This window comes from Juglans regia, chromosome 10, assembly GCF_001411555.2.
Source record: "Juglans regia cultivar Chandler chromosome 10, Walnut 2.0, whole genome shotgun sequence".
In the NCBI taxonomy this organism is placed as follows: Eukaryota; Viridiplantae; Streptophyta; class Magnoliopsida; order Fagales; family Juglandaceae; genus Juglans; species Juglans regia.
In genome coordinates this window covers 1,489,213-1,505,987 of record NC_049910.1, presented here as the reverse complement: position 1 = coordinate 1,505,987, position 16,775 = coordinate 1,489,213, and the positions used below count along the sequence as shown (strand labels likewise).

The following is a 16,775-nucleotide window of genomic DNA, read 5'->3' as shown; positions in this document are numbered from 1 at the left end:
AATGTTTATATTTGAAATGCATACATAGTAGTTACATACTCCTAATTGTCTGGCCTATATATATTTGTATTCATATTGACCAATCATGGAGTTGCAATATTTATTTAATTTGCATCAGCCCCCTTGGCCCTTATCCCTAGTTATATATATATATATGCTCTATTATAATAAGTGGCTATTTAACTGTGAATAATAACTTTTTTTTTTTTTTGTTAAGTCTGTTAAATCATGTTTTACTAAGAAGCCCTTAAAACTTTTGATCATTTAACGTGTAGCTCCCTTGTATAATTTAATGGATGATCTTGTTTTACCAAAAGGTCCTTAAGACTCTTAACCATTTAACATGTAACTCTCTTGTTTCTTTTAATAATCCCGCGGCGCATATAAATTGACGTCTCTTTTTCATGTCTTTTTTGTTCTGAAAGTGTACTCATTTTCATCTCTTTTTGTTTCAATTTTTTTAAAATACAAAATTAATAATATTTTACTATTATATAGAGAGTAAATAGATAATTCAATATAGATGCAGACTAATGTTCATACTTTGTTCAAATTTAGATTTTTTTTAATCTTTTTTTTTCCTTCTTTAACCTTATATTTTCTTTTATCAGACAAATAATCTACTAACTTTTTTATTTTTTTATTTAAATCATTATGTTAGGTGCACCTAGAGGCTAACGCACCCAGTGCCATTCCTTAGTATATATGTGTACATGTAATTTATAATGGGCAACAACCGAGATCATCATACTGCCTAAAATTTAACAATAATCTTTAGTACGTACTGATATAAGTAATATATATTTATAAAAATAAATTTATAAATTGACGTAAATTTAATATTATAATTATGTTAAATTATAAAATTATTTTTATTATAAAATAGATATAATATATCATATTAAATTATATGAATTTATAATTAAATTTACTTTTATAAAATTTATTTATTACTGTACTTCTCTTGAACGAAATGCGCGCTATGACATGTTGAGAATTTTTTGGATCGGTAGGAGAGTCGACAAGACATGGAATAAAATTAGTCCTGGTTCGATGTACGAGAATTCCCAAATACTATATACATGATCTTAAGTCAAACGTAACGACTTACATCAAAATGCTTCTTCACAAAATAATGTTTTATACAAGAAAGCAATCACCACAAATATCATATATATATATACATAATATACATACTACCATATTTGATCATACAAACAAAGAATTGGAGGATGCATACGTGTACTTTCGAGCTGCCTAAATATATGGTGCATATATAGTACATTAGTACTTACACTGCCTCATCAATTCATCATGAAGTCTTGAAACTTGAAATTCTAGGACGCATAGATGTGTTGGATATTAGGTTAATTTTGTGTGCTTTTGTTTCATATATTAACTCTACAAATGTATGTAAATTGATAAATTACGCCATATATATAACGAAAACATTGACGACATGCATGCATAAGAACGGGTGAAACACTTTATTATCAATAAACTATGTTTCGTGTCACAATCTTTGTTCCATTACAAGCTGCATGATTACCACGTGTTAATTATACATCGTTAGTCTAAAACTTTTGTAAATGGTAGTACTACGTGTCTTTATAGTTTTAAATATAAAATTTATTTTATTAGTTATTTTTTTAAAAAAAATTTAAAATTTCATAATTTTTAACATATTAATATTTGACACGTTAGCATGTATTGTTATGCAAATAAAAATTATAAATATAAATAACATTTTTCTTTTTTAAAACTTCACTCATTCAAATTGAATTTAAAGACGAATCCATTGCCTTGATTGGTAATTTATAGTGCTAAAGATAGGTAAATTCAAGCAGAAGTATTGATCTAAAGGTATTTTCAAGGATCATAATCAGTGAGGTGGTGATCATGATCAGGAACGCATCCATGCGCGCTTTTGATCCACCAACTGTATGTGTTCATGAACGATCACGCGATTCACGATATTCCTTTATGCAGTGTACGTAAGCATGTCTTCAATGTTACGTACTCAAAGGGATTAAAGTTAATTAGTTTTGTTCGTCTATGTTACAATGCTTATTATATGGTACTAGGATTAATATTTTTAGTTCTAAATTTCAAAAGAGAGTGCGAATTTTGGAAAATAATCTCGTCGATTAATTTTATCTTTAAAAAAAAAATATCGTCAATTTTGATTAATTGTGTATATATATAATTTGTGATTAATATAAACAGTTGCAGTTTGTTATTCGAGTCATGATCAGTGGATCGAAGTGGAAACATGTTGGGGATATTCATTTTCTTAGTCCTCATTAAGGCAAATTAATAAAAAAGATTGATGCCTTTACATTTTTGGAGAAGCATTTTATAGTTACGGAAAGAATGAAAATGTACAACTTTTCCAGGCACTTTAACCTTTCAGGACTCAGTCATGGGTCAAGTCCGGTGGTTGGTGAGTCTCCTAAATTAGTTCATTTCATTTGTTATAATATTTGAACAATTGGGTTAATGCCTTCTCGAGCATGAAATTAATTCATTGCTTCATCAACATTTTTTCCTCAAAATAATGTTTTCTTCTAAGAATTTTTTCTCAATAAAATAAATATGTGGATTCATTTTTCCTTCATAATCATTTGAGCTTAATTAATTAGATTTATGCTTAAACCACTACCAAATCAAAACCCTCCTCCATTCTTCATCCCTCTTCTACCTCCTCTCTAGTTTTCTTATTTACTTTTCTTTTTTTGGCTGTTTTTTCATGGCTAAGTATGGCGGAAGGTCGAATCGCTGCTCTTTGACGACCACCACGCGCCCTACCATAAGTTTTCCAAGGCACCATACGTGCGGTCTAAAGTGGGCGTGTGTAATCCACGCGTCGCCGTCAAACATGCTCTTATGCCGCCAGGTGTGGCTTTTTTGGATTTGGGGCCATCGATTACTTCAAACCTAACTGACCGCTATACTCTCAGGGTGGCGTGTGGCTCTCACGCGCCGTCATTGTCACTTTGTTTGTCATATTTGCCTCCACGATTGAAAATACGGTTCTACGTCTTTCCAATATGTAATTTTTTTTTCATGTATTTTTAATTTTTGTTATGTCTTTTGTTTTAGAAAAATAAAAATAAAAAACACATAGTCTCTTGGACTTTTATCTATAGAGTGTGTCATCTACTCCGTTTTAGACAGAGTGTGGGGTTTGTAAACTCTATCTTGGACAGAGTTGTGCTGTCTCTCAGACGGAAGTCTATAGAGGTTTGCATCATGGATTAGACCATGTCAATCATAGTTGTATACTGGAGAGCTATTAATGTTATAGTTGACCTGTTATGTATGTTTCAGGTCGAAGTTATGGTGCTCATTATTAATAAATATAGTATGTTTTATAAAATTAAAAAAAATGTTAATAATTAATTGTAAAGTCTTTAAGGTAGGTTTGGGGGGTGAGATGAGAATTTTGTGTTTTGTTTTGAAGTTTAAAATATTAAGTTTTAATATTATTATTGTTTTGGGATTTGAAAAATGTGTATTGGGATTTGAAAAAGTTGAATTGTTTATTATATTTTGTATGGGGATTTGAAAAAGGTATAATGATGAGATGAGATGAGATGAGAATTTTGTGTTTTGGTTTTGGCCCCAAACCTGCCCGTGGACCAATTATTTATTTATTTATTTATTTTTCTTCTGTTTTTCAAGCATCCAAGATCAGAATGTTTTGATCAGTTTAACCATATAACCATTATTGTCCTTCACACACCATCCTTCAATTAAGTAAATATATACATATTTAATTGACAAATATTTAGGCCCCATTTAGTTAGTGAAATTATTATTTTTTATTTAATTTCATCTAATCTCATTATTATAATTTTTTTAAATTTTTACATAATAATAAATAATTTAACTTTTCAAATCCTAAAATAATAATAATATTAAAAAAATATTTTATTTAATTTTAACTTTAATCTAAAATCAACTTATCTCATCTCATTATCCAAACCTCATCTTAGGTTTCGTTTGTTTTTGTAAATGAGATAATATGAGATAAAAATTAAAAATTGAATAAAATATTATTATAAAATATTTTTTTAATATTATTTTAGATTTGAAAATGTTGAATTGATTATTTTATTTTGTGTGAAAATTTAAGCAAGTTATAATAATTAGACGAAATAAGATGATAATGATTATGAAAACAAATGAGTCGTTAGCCAATCAAGTATGTTTTGTTAGATACGGAAAGATTACTGAGTATTAATCATCTTTTAGCCCTTTGTCAAGGCTATTGATCATATACGTAGTCAATTTTTGGATATTATATCTGTTTATACTTTTTTCTTTCTTGGCATATCTGTTTATACTTTACAGGATGGATGAGAATTTATTCGAATAAATTCAGTTACGGCTAAAAAATAATAATTTCTCAGTAAAATTTAGCTATATGGCTAGCTGGATAGATTTCTAATTCGGACTGGTGTGCTGGCTTAATTAATACTGATTGAGATGGAAATTAATGGTTAATGCTCAAAATTAAAAATAAAAATTATAAAAAAGAGAAATATTACTGTACCGCTCCAATTATATCATTTGACGTGACACCACCATATATATATATATATAATGTCACGTGATTTATTAAAAATAAAAAATAAAAACACAAAAATAAAAAATGAAAAGAGAATCTAAGGTTTCATCTTTTTGTATTTTTGAATGTTAATTTGTTTTGAATATATTTTTATGTTTTTTAATAAATCATGTGGTATAATGTGATGGTGCAGGTATAAATGAGGTGGTGTAGTAGAAATACTCTTTTGAAAAAAAAAAAAAACTAGTAAATGATAACTAATTACTTTACTTCTCCCCTAATTATATTGGTTGATTCAACCTACTTTAATTCATAGTTAAATTTTTTTACATCAATTAGTGTAATTGAGGATAACAATATTTAATAAAAAAATAACATTTTAATTATTATTTATAAATGGTGAAAAAGAATTATTTTAAAAAATAAAATAAAATGCAGAGATTTGGATAATGTAATGCCGATTTATAGAAAAGAACAATATCCAAACATGTAGCCAAAAATAATACATGCTCAAAAGTTTTCGAACTAAAGTGAGAGCAGTAGATGGTGTGAAAAATGCATAAAAAAAAGAAGGGCAAAAAATAGAGAAGAACAAAGAGGGCGTGGGGGGGGGTGGTGTGGCTGGATAAAAATCCGCTGTTGGAACAGCCCACTGGAAATCCAAGCATGGCCCCTGGTTTTTTCACTCTCTTCAAAAACAACTGTTTCCTTTTCAGCTACCCCTCGCTCTTGTCCCCTTTATATTCCGTCCTCAATTCGCACCCACCATCTCCTTCACCTACAGAGATGCCATTTCTCTCGTCTCTTTCCTCCTTTGACCTCTCACCTCCCTGTACTGGACTGTCCGGCAAGTACCATACGGTATAATTTATTAATCAGTACCTCTCTTTCTCCTTCTTCCCCTGTTTTCTCTGTTTCTCGTTCATTTCTTGATATTTTGCTTATTGGGTCAATACCCAGATACAAACTCGGCGTCTCTAGCAATACCCCGTCTCCGCTGTTTTTGTTTGGCTCAACACCCGGATCCCGATTCTGCATTTTCTGAACGGTTCGGGGGTCCCCATATTGAATTCCTTGTGTGAATTTGAAGTTGAATGGGGATTGAGACGACTCGAACCAATCGAAAGGGAAATAAGGAGTTCCGTGAATTACCCAAGGCCACAGACACGACTTCGAAAAGCAAGCCGAGGAAGAGCCGGCGACGTCAGAAGAAGATGTCGCCGGTTCAGATGCTATTCGAGACTTGCAAGGAAGTGTTTGCCAATAGCGGGACCGGGATTGTGCCATCCACTGAAGATATTGAACGGCTACGAGCTGTTTTGGGTATGTTTTGCTTCTTTATGCACGAATTCGTATTGAATTTTGTGTTAAAATGTGATCTATTCATCTGGGCGTGCCCGAGGATATTGAAATTCGATCGAAGAGAAACTCTCAGCTGGCTTTTTGATTGGTTTCTTGGTGCAGTTTTGATATAGAAACGAGTTGGGTTAATTATTATGCTTTTTACTTCTCTTAAAGTTTGATGTTTTGGGGTTTTGAAGCGGTTGAGGTTTATAATTTTGACGATCGACTTATAAAGATGGGAATGTTCTAGTGGTATTTGCTTTATCTAGAGATGTTAGTTCGATGACTCGTGACAAACAATGTAATATCATCCGAGTAGGATCAATACCTTTTAGGATGTCGGAGATGATGTTTTTCCCCCTTTTTGTTTTCGATCGAAACAGCAACAGTGGCTTGTCCAACGGGTCACCCTTACACGCCCTCCCCAATTTAACCCCAATCGATATTCTGGAAAGTCTGAGTGGTGATATAGCAGCATAGGAATACTAACGCGAGTTCTACTTGTGCATTACTGACATGAATCCTCTACAAAAGCTGTGCTTTTGCCATTCGTATACTTGTACTTTATTCTTATTGGTTCGACTTTCAATTTTGCAGATAAAATGAAACCGGAGGATGTTGGCCTCAGTCCCGAGATGCTGTATTTCCGGACACAGGAGGCTCGTAGAACCCCGGCAATAACATACTTGCACCTCTATGAGAGTGAGAAATTCTCGGTATGTAAGCTTCTCTGATCCTCTGAGGTGGGTCAAATTCAGTTTACCCAGGGAACTTTATTGTAGCCGTGGTTTTGAAATCTTTTTCAATTATTTCAGATGGGGATCTTTTGCTTGCCACCAAATGGTGTTATTCCACTTCATAATCACCCCGGCATGACGGTTTTCAGTAAGCTTCTATTTGGGACCATGCACATCAAATCATATGACTGGGTGGTTGATGCCCCTAATGACACATCCGCCAATGAGAATTCTTTAGAAAGTAAGTCTTCCCTTCCACATTATCACCAAACTATTTTCCCAAGACACTGTATAATTTCGTGTTTCCGTAGACAGTGTATAATATATGATGCAATAATTAGCCTCCTTTAAAAATGAAGTGAAAAATTATTAATATTAGAATGAAATTGACAAAAGAATGACACATAAGAAAGGTAGTATCTAATATCTTGATGCTTCGGCTATACTCTAAGCCCTTAATTTCACGATCAAGATAAGATAAGTTTCTTACCAAAAAAAGAGATACATGAGAGGGTGGGGAATTTAACAAAACTCCAAAAAACAGTAGATAAGCATAGAAATTAAAACGTAATTGAGAAATGGTGCTAGCTAATTGGCTAGCCCCCCGGTTAGCTGTCATAAAAGCTATTGTTGGAACAACCCCATGGTAGAATTTTCTGATACCTGTTGCAAAAAGATCCCATAACAGGAATGTGTGCAATGAATATGATCGATGCAAGGTTTCAATTGAAAGGTCTCCAATTCTGCACCTTTTGCTTTCAGGATATGCAGACAATAGCATACACTTGGAAAGTGGTGGGAGGAGTTGGAAATCCCTAAGTCGATGATAGGTCAAGCTTCCAAACAGAAGAAACTGAACAGATTTTTTTTTTTTTGGGGGGGGGGTTAATGGGTGTTTGGTAAAGAGTGTTAGGATGTGTGGTTGGTCTGGGAGAGATCATGTGGCGGCACCGCTGGCCATGCACGATGGTGCTGGTGAGGGTGGGATGGGGTGATTGGGGAAGTGACATTAGGGAAGCAAGGCCTGATGAGGGTTGGAGGGCTGGGATTTTCAGGTTTTTTTTTGGGAGAGTGAAGTGAGCGCCCCCATCAGAAGATGAAGGGGTGGGGTTCATGGAAGGAGGATGGAGTTGGGATCATGGTGAGGCAGTGCGGGGGCTTTGATGGTGTCTAGGGAGGTGAAGATCTGAACAACAATAAACACTTCAAGGAACTAAGAAAAACATTTTAAATGATAGAAGAAAACTGACAAGGAACTGTGAAGGGGCAGTAGAGAGGCACTGTGAACAGGCAAATAGACTTATCTGAAACGATTTGACTTCTTTTTTACGTGACTTGTTTAGAAAGTAGTCAATAGGTACTATAAGCCCTTATCTATGTTAAAACCCGGCTGTTAATTTGTTACTGTAATCTCATTTGGAAAAGTTTGGTGGATCGGCTACGGTTATCTAGTTGGATCGGATAATTTCTTACCTTTCAACTAGAAAATTGATTTTCGACACTTTCCTTTCCTCCATCCAGGAAGAAACTATTTTGACATGATTTTATTGATGCAGTCACAGCTCCTGCTGTTCGTTTGGCTAAGGTTAAGGTTGACTCCGACTTTACCGCTCCTTGCAACGCCTCTATCCTTTACCCAGCTGATGGAGGCAACATGCATTGCTTCACAGCAGTGACAGCATGTGCTGTGCTAGATGTGCTTGGCCCTCCATATTCTCCTCCAGATTCTGATCCTGATGGCCGGCATTGCACATACTTCCGTGAATTTCCTCTCACCAGTGTATCAGGTACCAATCGAATTGCTTCTCCATGCCAAAGTTGGGTACAATTTTCTTTACCACGCCGATGAGGCAATGCCTTTACCGGATATGCTGACCTTGATTGTTTCTCTCTCTCTGGCAATTTCAGTTGATGGGGTATCGGTGCCTGAAGAGGAGAGGGAAGGTCATGCATGGCTTCAAGAGCTGGATCAACCTGAGGACTTAGAGGTAGTTGGGGCATTGTACATAGGCCCAGAGATTGTGGATAAATGATCCTGCAAAACTGCATCTCCTTCCACCCATGTTGGCAATAGGCGGAGGCCTAGTCCGTGCGGCAACCCAACCTTTTGTTTCGTTTGTATCTTTTTCTTCTCCTTCAGTTCTTTTTTTTTTTTTTTTTTCTTCCTCCCTTTAAATAGTTTTTGTATATACCCAGGACAAAAAAACTACAAAGCGAAGTTAACCGGAAATGAGTAGGAAGTTATTGAGTTAATTGTTTGCTGGGGCCGGCTCAATATATTTTGTGGCACTATTAAGTACATGAGGCTTTAATTTAAAAATGATAATAATATTTAAATAGTAAAGAATAAAATTTTATTGAAAATTTCTAAGATGCAAAATAAATATTAATATTGTTTTGATTAATAATATCTATAAAGTACAATAACAATTTGAAAGAGAATCTAATTTTTCTGTAATTAGAGTATTATCTCTAATCCATATATATACTTATTTTAATACTTCACTTTGAAAATAAATAAGGCCATTGATATCAAAATAAACATCATATTTTATAAAATATTCAAGAGTAATATATCATCATTTTGTTATTTTTATTCTAATTTTACTATTATCTAAAAATTTTGTACGTTTTGAGTAAGATAAAACTTCTATATTTACTATTTCTTTTTTTACTAAATTTTTCCATTTAAGATTGATTTTATTTTAGGCAAAAAAATTTCCCTTTTATGTTAACTAATATTTTTTCTATAATTTATTTTTTAGGATCATAATTTTTTCTTTTTTCTTTTGGGGCCTACTCGGGGGGTAGCCCTAGGCGCCAGGCGGTGGCCTTAGTTGCCTACCCCTTAGCCGGCCTTGAGTTAGCATCATCTTGATACTGGGGTCTATTCCTCGTCTCTGATGACAACGGCCAGCATCTACCTTCCCCTTTCAGCGGGGCGAAAAGGTTACGTCCAAGTAAAATTGCGTTCGATGTTGTTTTTTATGACCTCATTTCGATGAGATATAAGACTTTCCCATAAGGTTTTAGTGGGGAAATGGAAATTATTCAGAAAAAGTTGAAATGCCCTGTGGGAATTAATAAGGTCAATGATCTGAGCATGTCTCGTCGGATAGGAGAATTTGGGTTGGCTCCAATATTGGAAGTATATTAACTGAAATATGCATTAATGAATGTTATGGTATATTCTATGAATTAAAATATGCTATCGCCAGATCAACTTTGAGTCTAGAACCTTCTCCACAACTCTTGACATAAAACTCGATAAGAAAATTAAGAACAAGAGCAATAAGGGTTTAGAAAGTCTGGGTTGTTCTTATAATGTTGGTCAGACCCCCGATCACCTGACACTCGAATCGTTGGTATCGGTTTTTTTTATAATCTTTGGTCAGACCATAGTCGAAAGCCCTCTGATTTCGATCAGTTTTCAATCTGGGTGGTTGGAAAGTTGGTCACCCCCATGCGGGCTGATCCTGTATTATTATTATTATTCAATCTTCTCATCTCGCTTAACCCTCGACATGAACACGGAAATTGGAGAGTTTTAGATAGTGAATTGAAATGAGATAAAAAATAAAAATTGAATAAAATATTGTTAGAATATTAAATATTATTATTATTTTAAGATTTGAGAAAGTTGATTTGTTTATTATATTTTATATGAAAATTTAAGAAAGTTGTAATGATTAGATGAGATGAGTTAAGGAGACTTTTGTTTCACAACTGGGCCTAATATATCTTAAGATGAGTTGAGATGAGTTGTGAGGAACTTAATTCTTGTATGACTAAATTTTGTTTGACCCTAGTTGCATATAATATATTTGGACACTATGTCAAAGACTTCAATTGACATTTATTAGAAATAATTGGTCTATAAAGAGATTTTATGAGAGCAAATTTACAAATTGATATGTCAGTTTGACTAGGTATTTCAAATAATAAAGTACTCTTTATTATAAAATAGATCTAACGCACAAAAATCTCACAAAATATACTTATAAAATGATATAATTTGACGTAAAATATTAGGCATTTTGTTTTATGTTTGGTAATCATGAATCTGAGATTCTGAAGACATCATCAAACATGTAACATACATCAGACAAAATATGGAATCCGGCAACTACTAGGTTTGGCAGTGAACAAATACAAGGATCTGCAGAAAACATTTATTTTAACAAAAAATGGAACAAAAACCCGTTGATATCGATGTCATCCCAAAATAAAACCAATATATATAGGAAATGCTAATTGCACCATCGATCCATAGCACCAATCTCTCCTCTTCCCTTCGTTTGTTCCTGTCTCTCTCATGGCTTTGATATGGCTCTTTGTGTTGATATTTTCCTTCTTTAATAGGTCTTCTGCAGATGTGGTAACGGCCCTGCCTGGACAGCCCGAAAATGTTTCTTTTAAGCAGTATTCTGGTTACATTACCACGGATGCTCAGCATGGCCGAGCTCTATTCTATTACTTTGTCGAAGCTGAATCAGCTAACCCATTTTCACACCCCTTGACCTTGTGGCTCAATGGAGGTTGATATCAGATCGTTGACTACCTTTCTTGCTGTCCCTCTATATACTTTCAATAATGTATTATACACACACACACACACATATGTATGTATGACACTTCATGACGTTCCTAGCTACTTGATTTGCTTTTTGTCGGCAATTTATGATGCTAGGTCCCGGTTGTTCTTCGCTTGGTTTTGGCGCGTTTATGGAACACGGTCCCTTCCAACCAGGAGACAATGGACTTCTTGTTAAGAACGAATATTCATGGAACTTGGGTAAACTTAATTTGAATTGCTTAACTGTACAGCTAGCTAGGTTTTTCTTAAGGAAAAATGTTTGCTAAACAGACTCCACAACAAAATACTTGACAGAGTCAAACATGTTGTATGTTGAGTCACCTATTGGGGTTGGATTTTCCTACTCTAACACCAGCTCCGATTACGTGATCTGGAACGATACTCAGACTGGTATGAATTCTACCACCAGCATACAGTGTATTGTTCTGCAATTGTTGATGTTTCTCAACTTTTCAATCCATGATAACTCCTATTGTTTTGGGTGGCAGCCGAAGATAATTTGAGGTTTATAATAAACTGGCTGGAAGAATTCCCAAACTACAAAGACTCTGAGTTCTTCTTAACCGGTGAAAGCTATGCAGGTAATTAAGTAACCAAGTTGCTTGCTACTTTTCAAAACAAATTTACAAGTTCGGTCAATGTTACTGTGCTGATAGATGATGAACAAATTCAGCTTTGTCAATGTTACTGACATCATTTTTGCAGGGCACTACATCCCCCAGCTCGCAGCGTTGTTGATGGAGTACAACAGGAATCCCAATATCAAACCCATCAAGCTAAAATCCATTGCTGTAATGACCAATCACTCGTGAAAACTAGGAAAAAAAAAAAACCTAAATGATCACCATGTCAGTTAATAGCAACAAGAAGGTTTACTTTTATCATTGTTTGTAGCTTGGAAATCCACTCTTGGACATAGACATCAGCGTGCAGGCTGGAGACTACTTGTGGGCACATGGAGCAATATCTGATGAAACACTGATGCTGGAGAAGACGGTCTGCAATGACTCAAAGTATCTTCGGGAATACGTCCACGATCAATGGTCTCAAGGATGCAACGATGTGTTTAATAGAGTTTCAGACGAAATCAGCGAGGACGTTGCTACTGATGACCTACTCTTGCCTAAATGTTTGTCGTCAACCTCGGCCGAGCAATTTAGGATCACGGGGAAGCATGCAGGGAAAACTCATGCAGCGGTATATATGCACAGTGGTTTATGATTTTTACTGATAATGATGTTGATGAAATGAATCGAGCATGATGATTGTTTTGAGTTGTTTATGACGGGAAGATTGAATTTGGGCTCCTGGAGTTCAGGTTGCTAGGAGGACGGGAACTAGAGGTGATCCATGCCTTCAAGGAAGAATATTCACCTATCTCAACAAACCTCATGTTCAGAAGGCACTTCACGCCAACACAACTCATCTGCCCTTCCATTGGGACTTCTGTGAAGGGTCTCTCTCTCTCTCTCTCTCTCTCTCTCTCTCTAAGATTATTCATAGATTAGTTAATTACTAATTAATTTGCAGGCCTCTTATATACCAAGAAAATAACACGGACATGAACCTTGTACCCCTCGTCTCAGACATTCTAAAGGCGGGCATTCCCATCTTGCTTTACAGGTTCAACAACAAAAGTCACTTTCTTTTCCTTTGTATTTCTGTCGAATGGTGAAAGTATAAATCCCAAAAAACTTCCGACACTTTCATGGAGATTTTTTTTTTCCATCAAACAGTGGCGACCAAGATTCGAAAATTCCTCTCACTCAAACAAGAATAATTGCCAACAATCTGGCCAAGGATTTGAAGCTAGTCCCTTTCACAAAGTACGGTCCTTGGTATGACAAGAAGCAGGTACGTATGCAAGCATAGGATTCTCATTCTCCCAACTTTTTCAATCCTCCCTTGGGCCTATTGCTTTGTGGATCTGTTGAGCCGAATTGCAGGAGGCTTGGTTAAGTGGAAATTGAATGGGTAAAATGGGCATTGCAGGTGGGAGGATGGTCGCAATCATTTGGTGGGTTAAAGGACGGGAAGAACGTGACCTATCTCACATATGCAACGGTCAGGGGTGCTGCCCATGAGGTCCCCTTCACATCTCCTTCACAGGCCCTCATTCTGTTTCGTTCTTTTCTAAAGGGAGTCCCTCTTCCCAGGCCCAGTGAATGATCTTTGGGCTAAACTGCTGAAACCCATTCTCAAATGGTCTTGTGCTGTTCTAATGGCAATCTAATCTACATTTGATGTTTTGTAATTTTTGTTTTTTTTCCCCACTTTATCGTTCATGTGTTATTGATTCTGGTTATGTTTGAAGCTTCTTAAACTTGAATTAAAATTTGGAGCAAATTGTTGGTGAAAAGCTTGGTGTGTTTTGCATATATTATATGATTGTGATTTGTAAAAATTCAAACTAAAAAGACTTTGAATTAGGAAGTTGGACCAAATAATAAAGAACTCATTAAATTCTTAATACCTAGTCTTCTAGGATTGGTTATCATCAAAGGAAAATGGTAAGCATGGGGTTTCCTTCAAATGATCAAAGCTCAAGCAAAAAAAAGAAAGAGCATGCATGGCTTAAGCTTAGACTTGGACCCTTAGATATTTATTTACTTATTTATTTATTTTGTAACAATTTAACTTGATTTGGATAGAGAGATGTTTCTATCTCATCTCATCTTAATATCCAAACACCGCAAACATAAAGACTTTTCAATTTTAAATCTTCTACATTTTCATTTAATCATTACCTAATTATTACAACTTTTCCAAACTTAAAAAACAAAACAAAAAAAAAATAATTCAATTTTTTGAAATTTTAAAATAAAAATAAGATGATTGTTTTCTTGGGCTCCCATTTTCCAACCCATGTGTTACTTATAATACATTATCTTTATATATATATATATATATATGTATCCCGTTCAAACTTCATTATCAACATGCAATTAATTATAAAGAAATTGTCTTTGAGGATATATCATTTCCTTAATAATTTTGTGGATTCATATATTGACATCAAGGAAAAAGTGTTTCTTTTTAATTTGAAGTACTTCGATGAATCAGGCTAATTTGATATAACGAGGCTAAGAAATTTAATTTTCATCCAAGGAGATCTGCAAAAACCATTTGGAATTAAACGGATTGTTGTTGTCACTGTTGCCTGGCCTATCAAAAAACCAAAGTTGATCTATTTCCATTTGCAAGTTCTCTTATTTGCCAGCATTCGACATTAATTAATCCATGTTTTACACATGAATGTCATGTCCCAAAGGCCCCAGAGAGGATTTGAGGTTTAATTTGAGTCCCTAATTAATATTAAATTAAGGCCAAGAAATTACATTTGTTAACATTCTCCGAAGACCAAAAAACAAATAATTAAATAGTCAATGCATGCGCATGATCAGTTGGGTCAGGTCTCGTGTGTTTGATTTGAAAAATATGTTACCCGGCCCCTATGTATTAATAGTTTCTCAATTTAATTAATTTTAGTCTACAAAAGAAAAACGTAATTCAAACCCACGAGCTGATGACAATCATGCAGTATCATCATATACAGGCCATCAAGCTTGACGGCCTGTATATCATCGATAGTTGGGGTTTGAAATATGAACCTAATTATAACATGAACATGAAGATGAATCATAAACTCTTCATGTTTACTGCCATGTGACTGATTAAACCCATTTTTTACCCTAATTTAAAAAGAAAAAGGCAAGTTCTAATCTACGTCCAATGGCCCATATGATCAAACCCAATTAAATCTCATTCAAATTACAATAATTTCAATATATATTGGCTAATTATATTCTAGACAACTGACCTAATTAGCTCAAGAAACTAACCACAAATTGGCTTTATATATAAGCTGTGCTCAATCTGTACGTAGCACCTAAAAAGAATTAAACAATGACTGTTTTCATACTCTGATGCAATCATATGGACCACCATACATACATATATATATATATATATATAATAATAATAATACTGCAATTATAATTTAATTAGGAGTACATCATGAGCTTAATGATGCAAGTGTTGGATAAAGTCGAAACTTGCAATATATTGTGGGAAGTCTTGGAAACATGCATGCAGGAGTCATAAAAGATTAAACTAATTTAGGCCGTCAGTCAATAACCTCTAATTATTTCGATGAAAAGTAGTGCAACGTCGACATGTTGACCACTAGTAGTTCAGTATCCGTCTTCTGGTCTTCTCTCAAAGTTGAGGGCCGGCTCTCTCTCTCTCTCTCTCTCTCTCTCTCTCTCTCTCTCTATTACCAAGTTGTGGATCCAGATTTCACCTTAATTAGGTCAAGTTAATATATGCCATAATAATTTAAGGGATTAAATATTACGACGACGTAAATGACTTTATGATCATTATTTTGAGTAATGTTACATGCAGTCGTGGAGTGCGCATGACGTACCGTATAGTTATTTTGAAAAAAAATAAAATTTATTATTAAAAAATTAATTAATTTTTTTCATGTCAGTTTCGTATTTATTTAATTTTTTCAAAATGATTACATGATACTTACGTATTTACAATTACAACTATCATTTCTCATATATTTTTTTAGGCATATGAAAAGCTAATTTTTAGGATAAAAACTTTAGGTGTTATAAGAAAACAATATTATTTTATAATATTTGAGGCCAAACTTCAAGTTTTAGCTTAAATCTCAATAAGAGATCATAAAAAATTTTTTTTGGGGGAGGGGTAACAGCTCCTTACCATGCATCGGAGTCCATTATATCATAAATTAATTAATTTACATTCTTAGAGTATTGGCAATGGCCTAGCCATTAAAATTTAGTTAGAATGTTAAATTTTGGCTATAACATAGACTTGTAACTAAATTAGTTCACATTAGACTAGCTATCTTAAAGTCTAAATAATAATAAAATATTATATATTTTAATAATATATAATTTTTTTTAATATTTTACAAATATACTTCATATATTAATTATCTCAAAACAGTCTACAAATTATCCTAAAACAGTTTACAAATTACCAAAACAGTCTATTAATTATCCCAAAACAGTTCATAACTTGTCAAAACAGTCCACAATTTACCCCAAAACATATCACAAATACCCCATATCAGTCTACAAATGAGCCAAAACAATCCACAAATGACCCCAAACAGTCCACAAATTATCCCAAAACAAATCACAAATTGTCAAAACAGTCCACAAATTACCCCTACCCAATTCAGAAATATTGCCAAAACAGTCCACTATTTACCCCAAAAATAGTTCACAAATTGGCAATATAGTCCATTAATTACTCCATATCAGATCACAAATAGCCAAAACAATCCACAAATTATCCCAAAACAGTTCAAAATATTGCCAAAACAGTCTACTATTTACCACAAAAACAGTTCACAAATTGCCAATACAGTCCACTAATTACTCCATATCAGATCACAAGTAGCCAAAACAGTTCACTAATTACCTCATATCAAACCACTAACAGTCCATTCATTTAGTTGCTACCCAGCCAAAAAAGAAAT

The 16,775-nt window shown here is 34.1% G+C and overlaps 3 protein-coding genes across 4 annotated transcripts; all 3 read left to right on the top strand.

Annotated features, from left to right (window-relative positions):
* The first annotated feature begins 5,206 nt into the window (after window positions 1-5,206).
* Window positions 5,207-8,917, top strand: LOC109002595 (plant cysteine oxidase 2-like). 2 transcript variants are annotated; one of them, XM_018980407.2, is made up of 6 exons: window positions 5,207-5,434; window positions 5,534-5,896; window positions 6,515-6,633; window positions 6,733-6,895; window positions 8,211-8,441; window positions 8,563-8,917. In XM_018980407.2, the coding sequence occupies exons 2-6, from the start codon at window positions 5,668-5,670 to the stop codon at window positions 8,685-8,687; spliced, it is 867 nt and encodes a 288-aa protein (XP_018835952.1). In that variant the 5' UTR covers window positions 5,207-5,434; window positions 5,534-5,667; the 3' UTR covers window positions 8,688-8,917. The 2 variants fall into 2 exon arrangements, with proteins under 2 accessions (XP_018835952.1, XP_018835951.1); XM_018980406.2 differs by having other exon boundaries at window positions 5,207-5,896.
* A 777-nt stretch (window positions 8,918-9,694) lies between these two features.
* Window positions 9,695-12,472, top strand: LOC109002573 (serine carboxypeptidase-like 45). The gene is made up of 7 exons (XM_035694778.1): window positions 9,695-9,783; window positions 11,017-11,192; window positions 11,345-11,449; window positions 11,546-11,641; window positions 11,740-11,832; window positions 11,957-12,042; window positions 12,146-12,472. The coding sequence occupies exons 1-7, from the start codon at window positions 9,695-9,697 to the stop codon at window positions 12,470-12,472; spliced, it is 972 nt and encodes a 323-aa protein (XP_035550671.1).
* A 328-nt stretch (window positions 12,473-12,800) lies between these two features.
* LOC118349579 (serine carboxypeptidase-like 45) lies at window positions 12,801-13,420 on the top strand. Its single transcript, XM_035694777.1, has 3 exons — window positions 12,801-12,874; window positions 12,988-13,105; window positions 13,244-13,420. Exons 1-3 carry the CDS (start codon window positions 12,813-12,815, stop codon window positions 13,418-13,420), a joined length of 357 nt encoding a protein of 118 aa, XP_035550670.1. The 5' UTR covers window positions 12,801-12,812.
* Window positions 13,421-16,775: the final 3,355 nt, after the last annotated feature.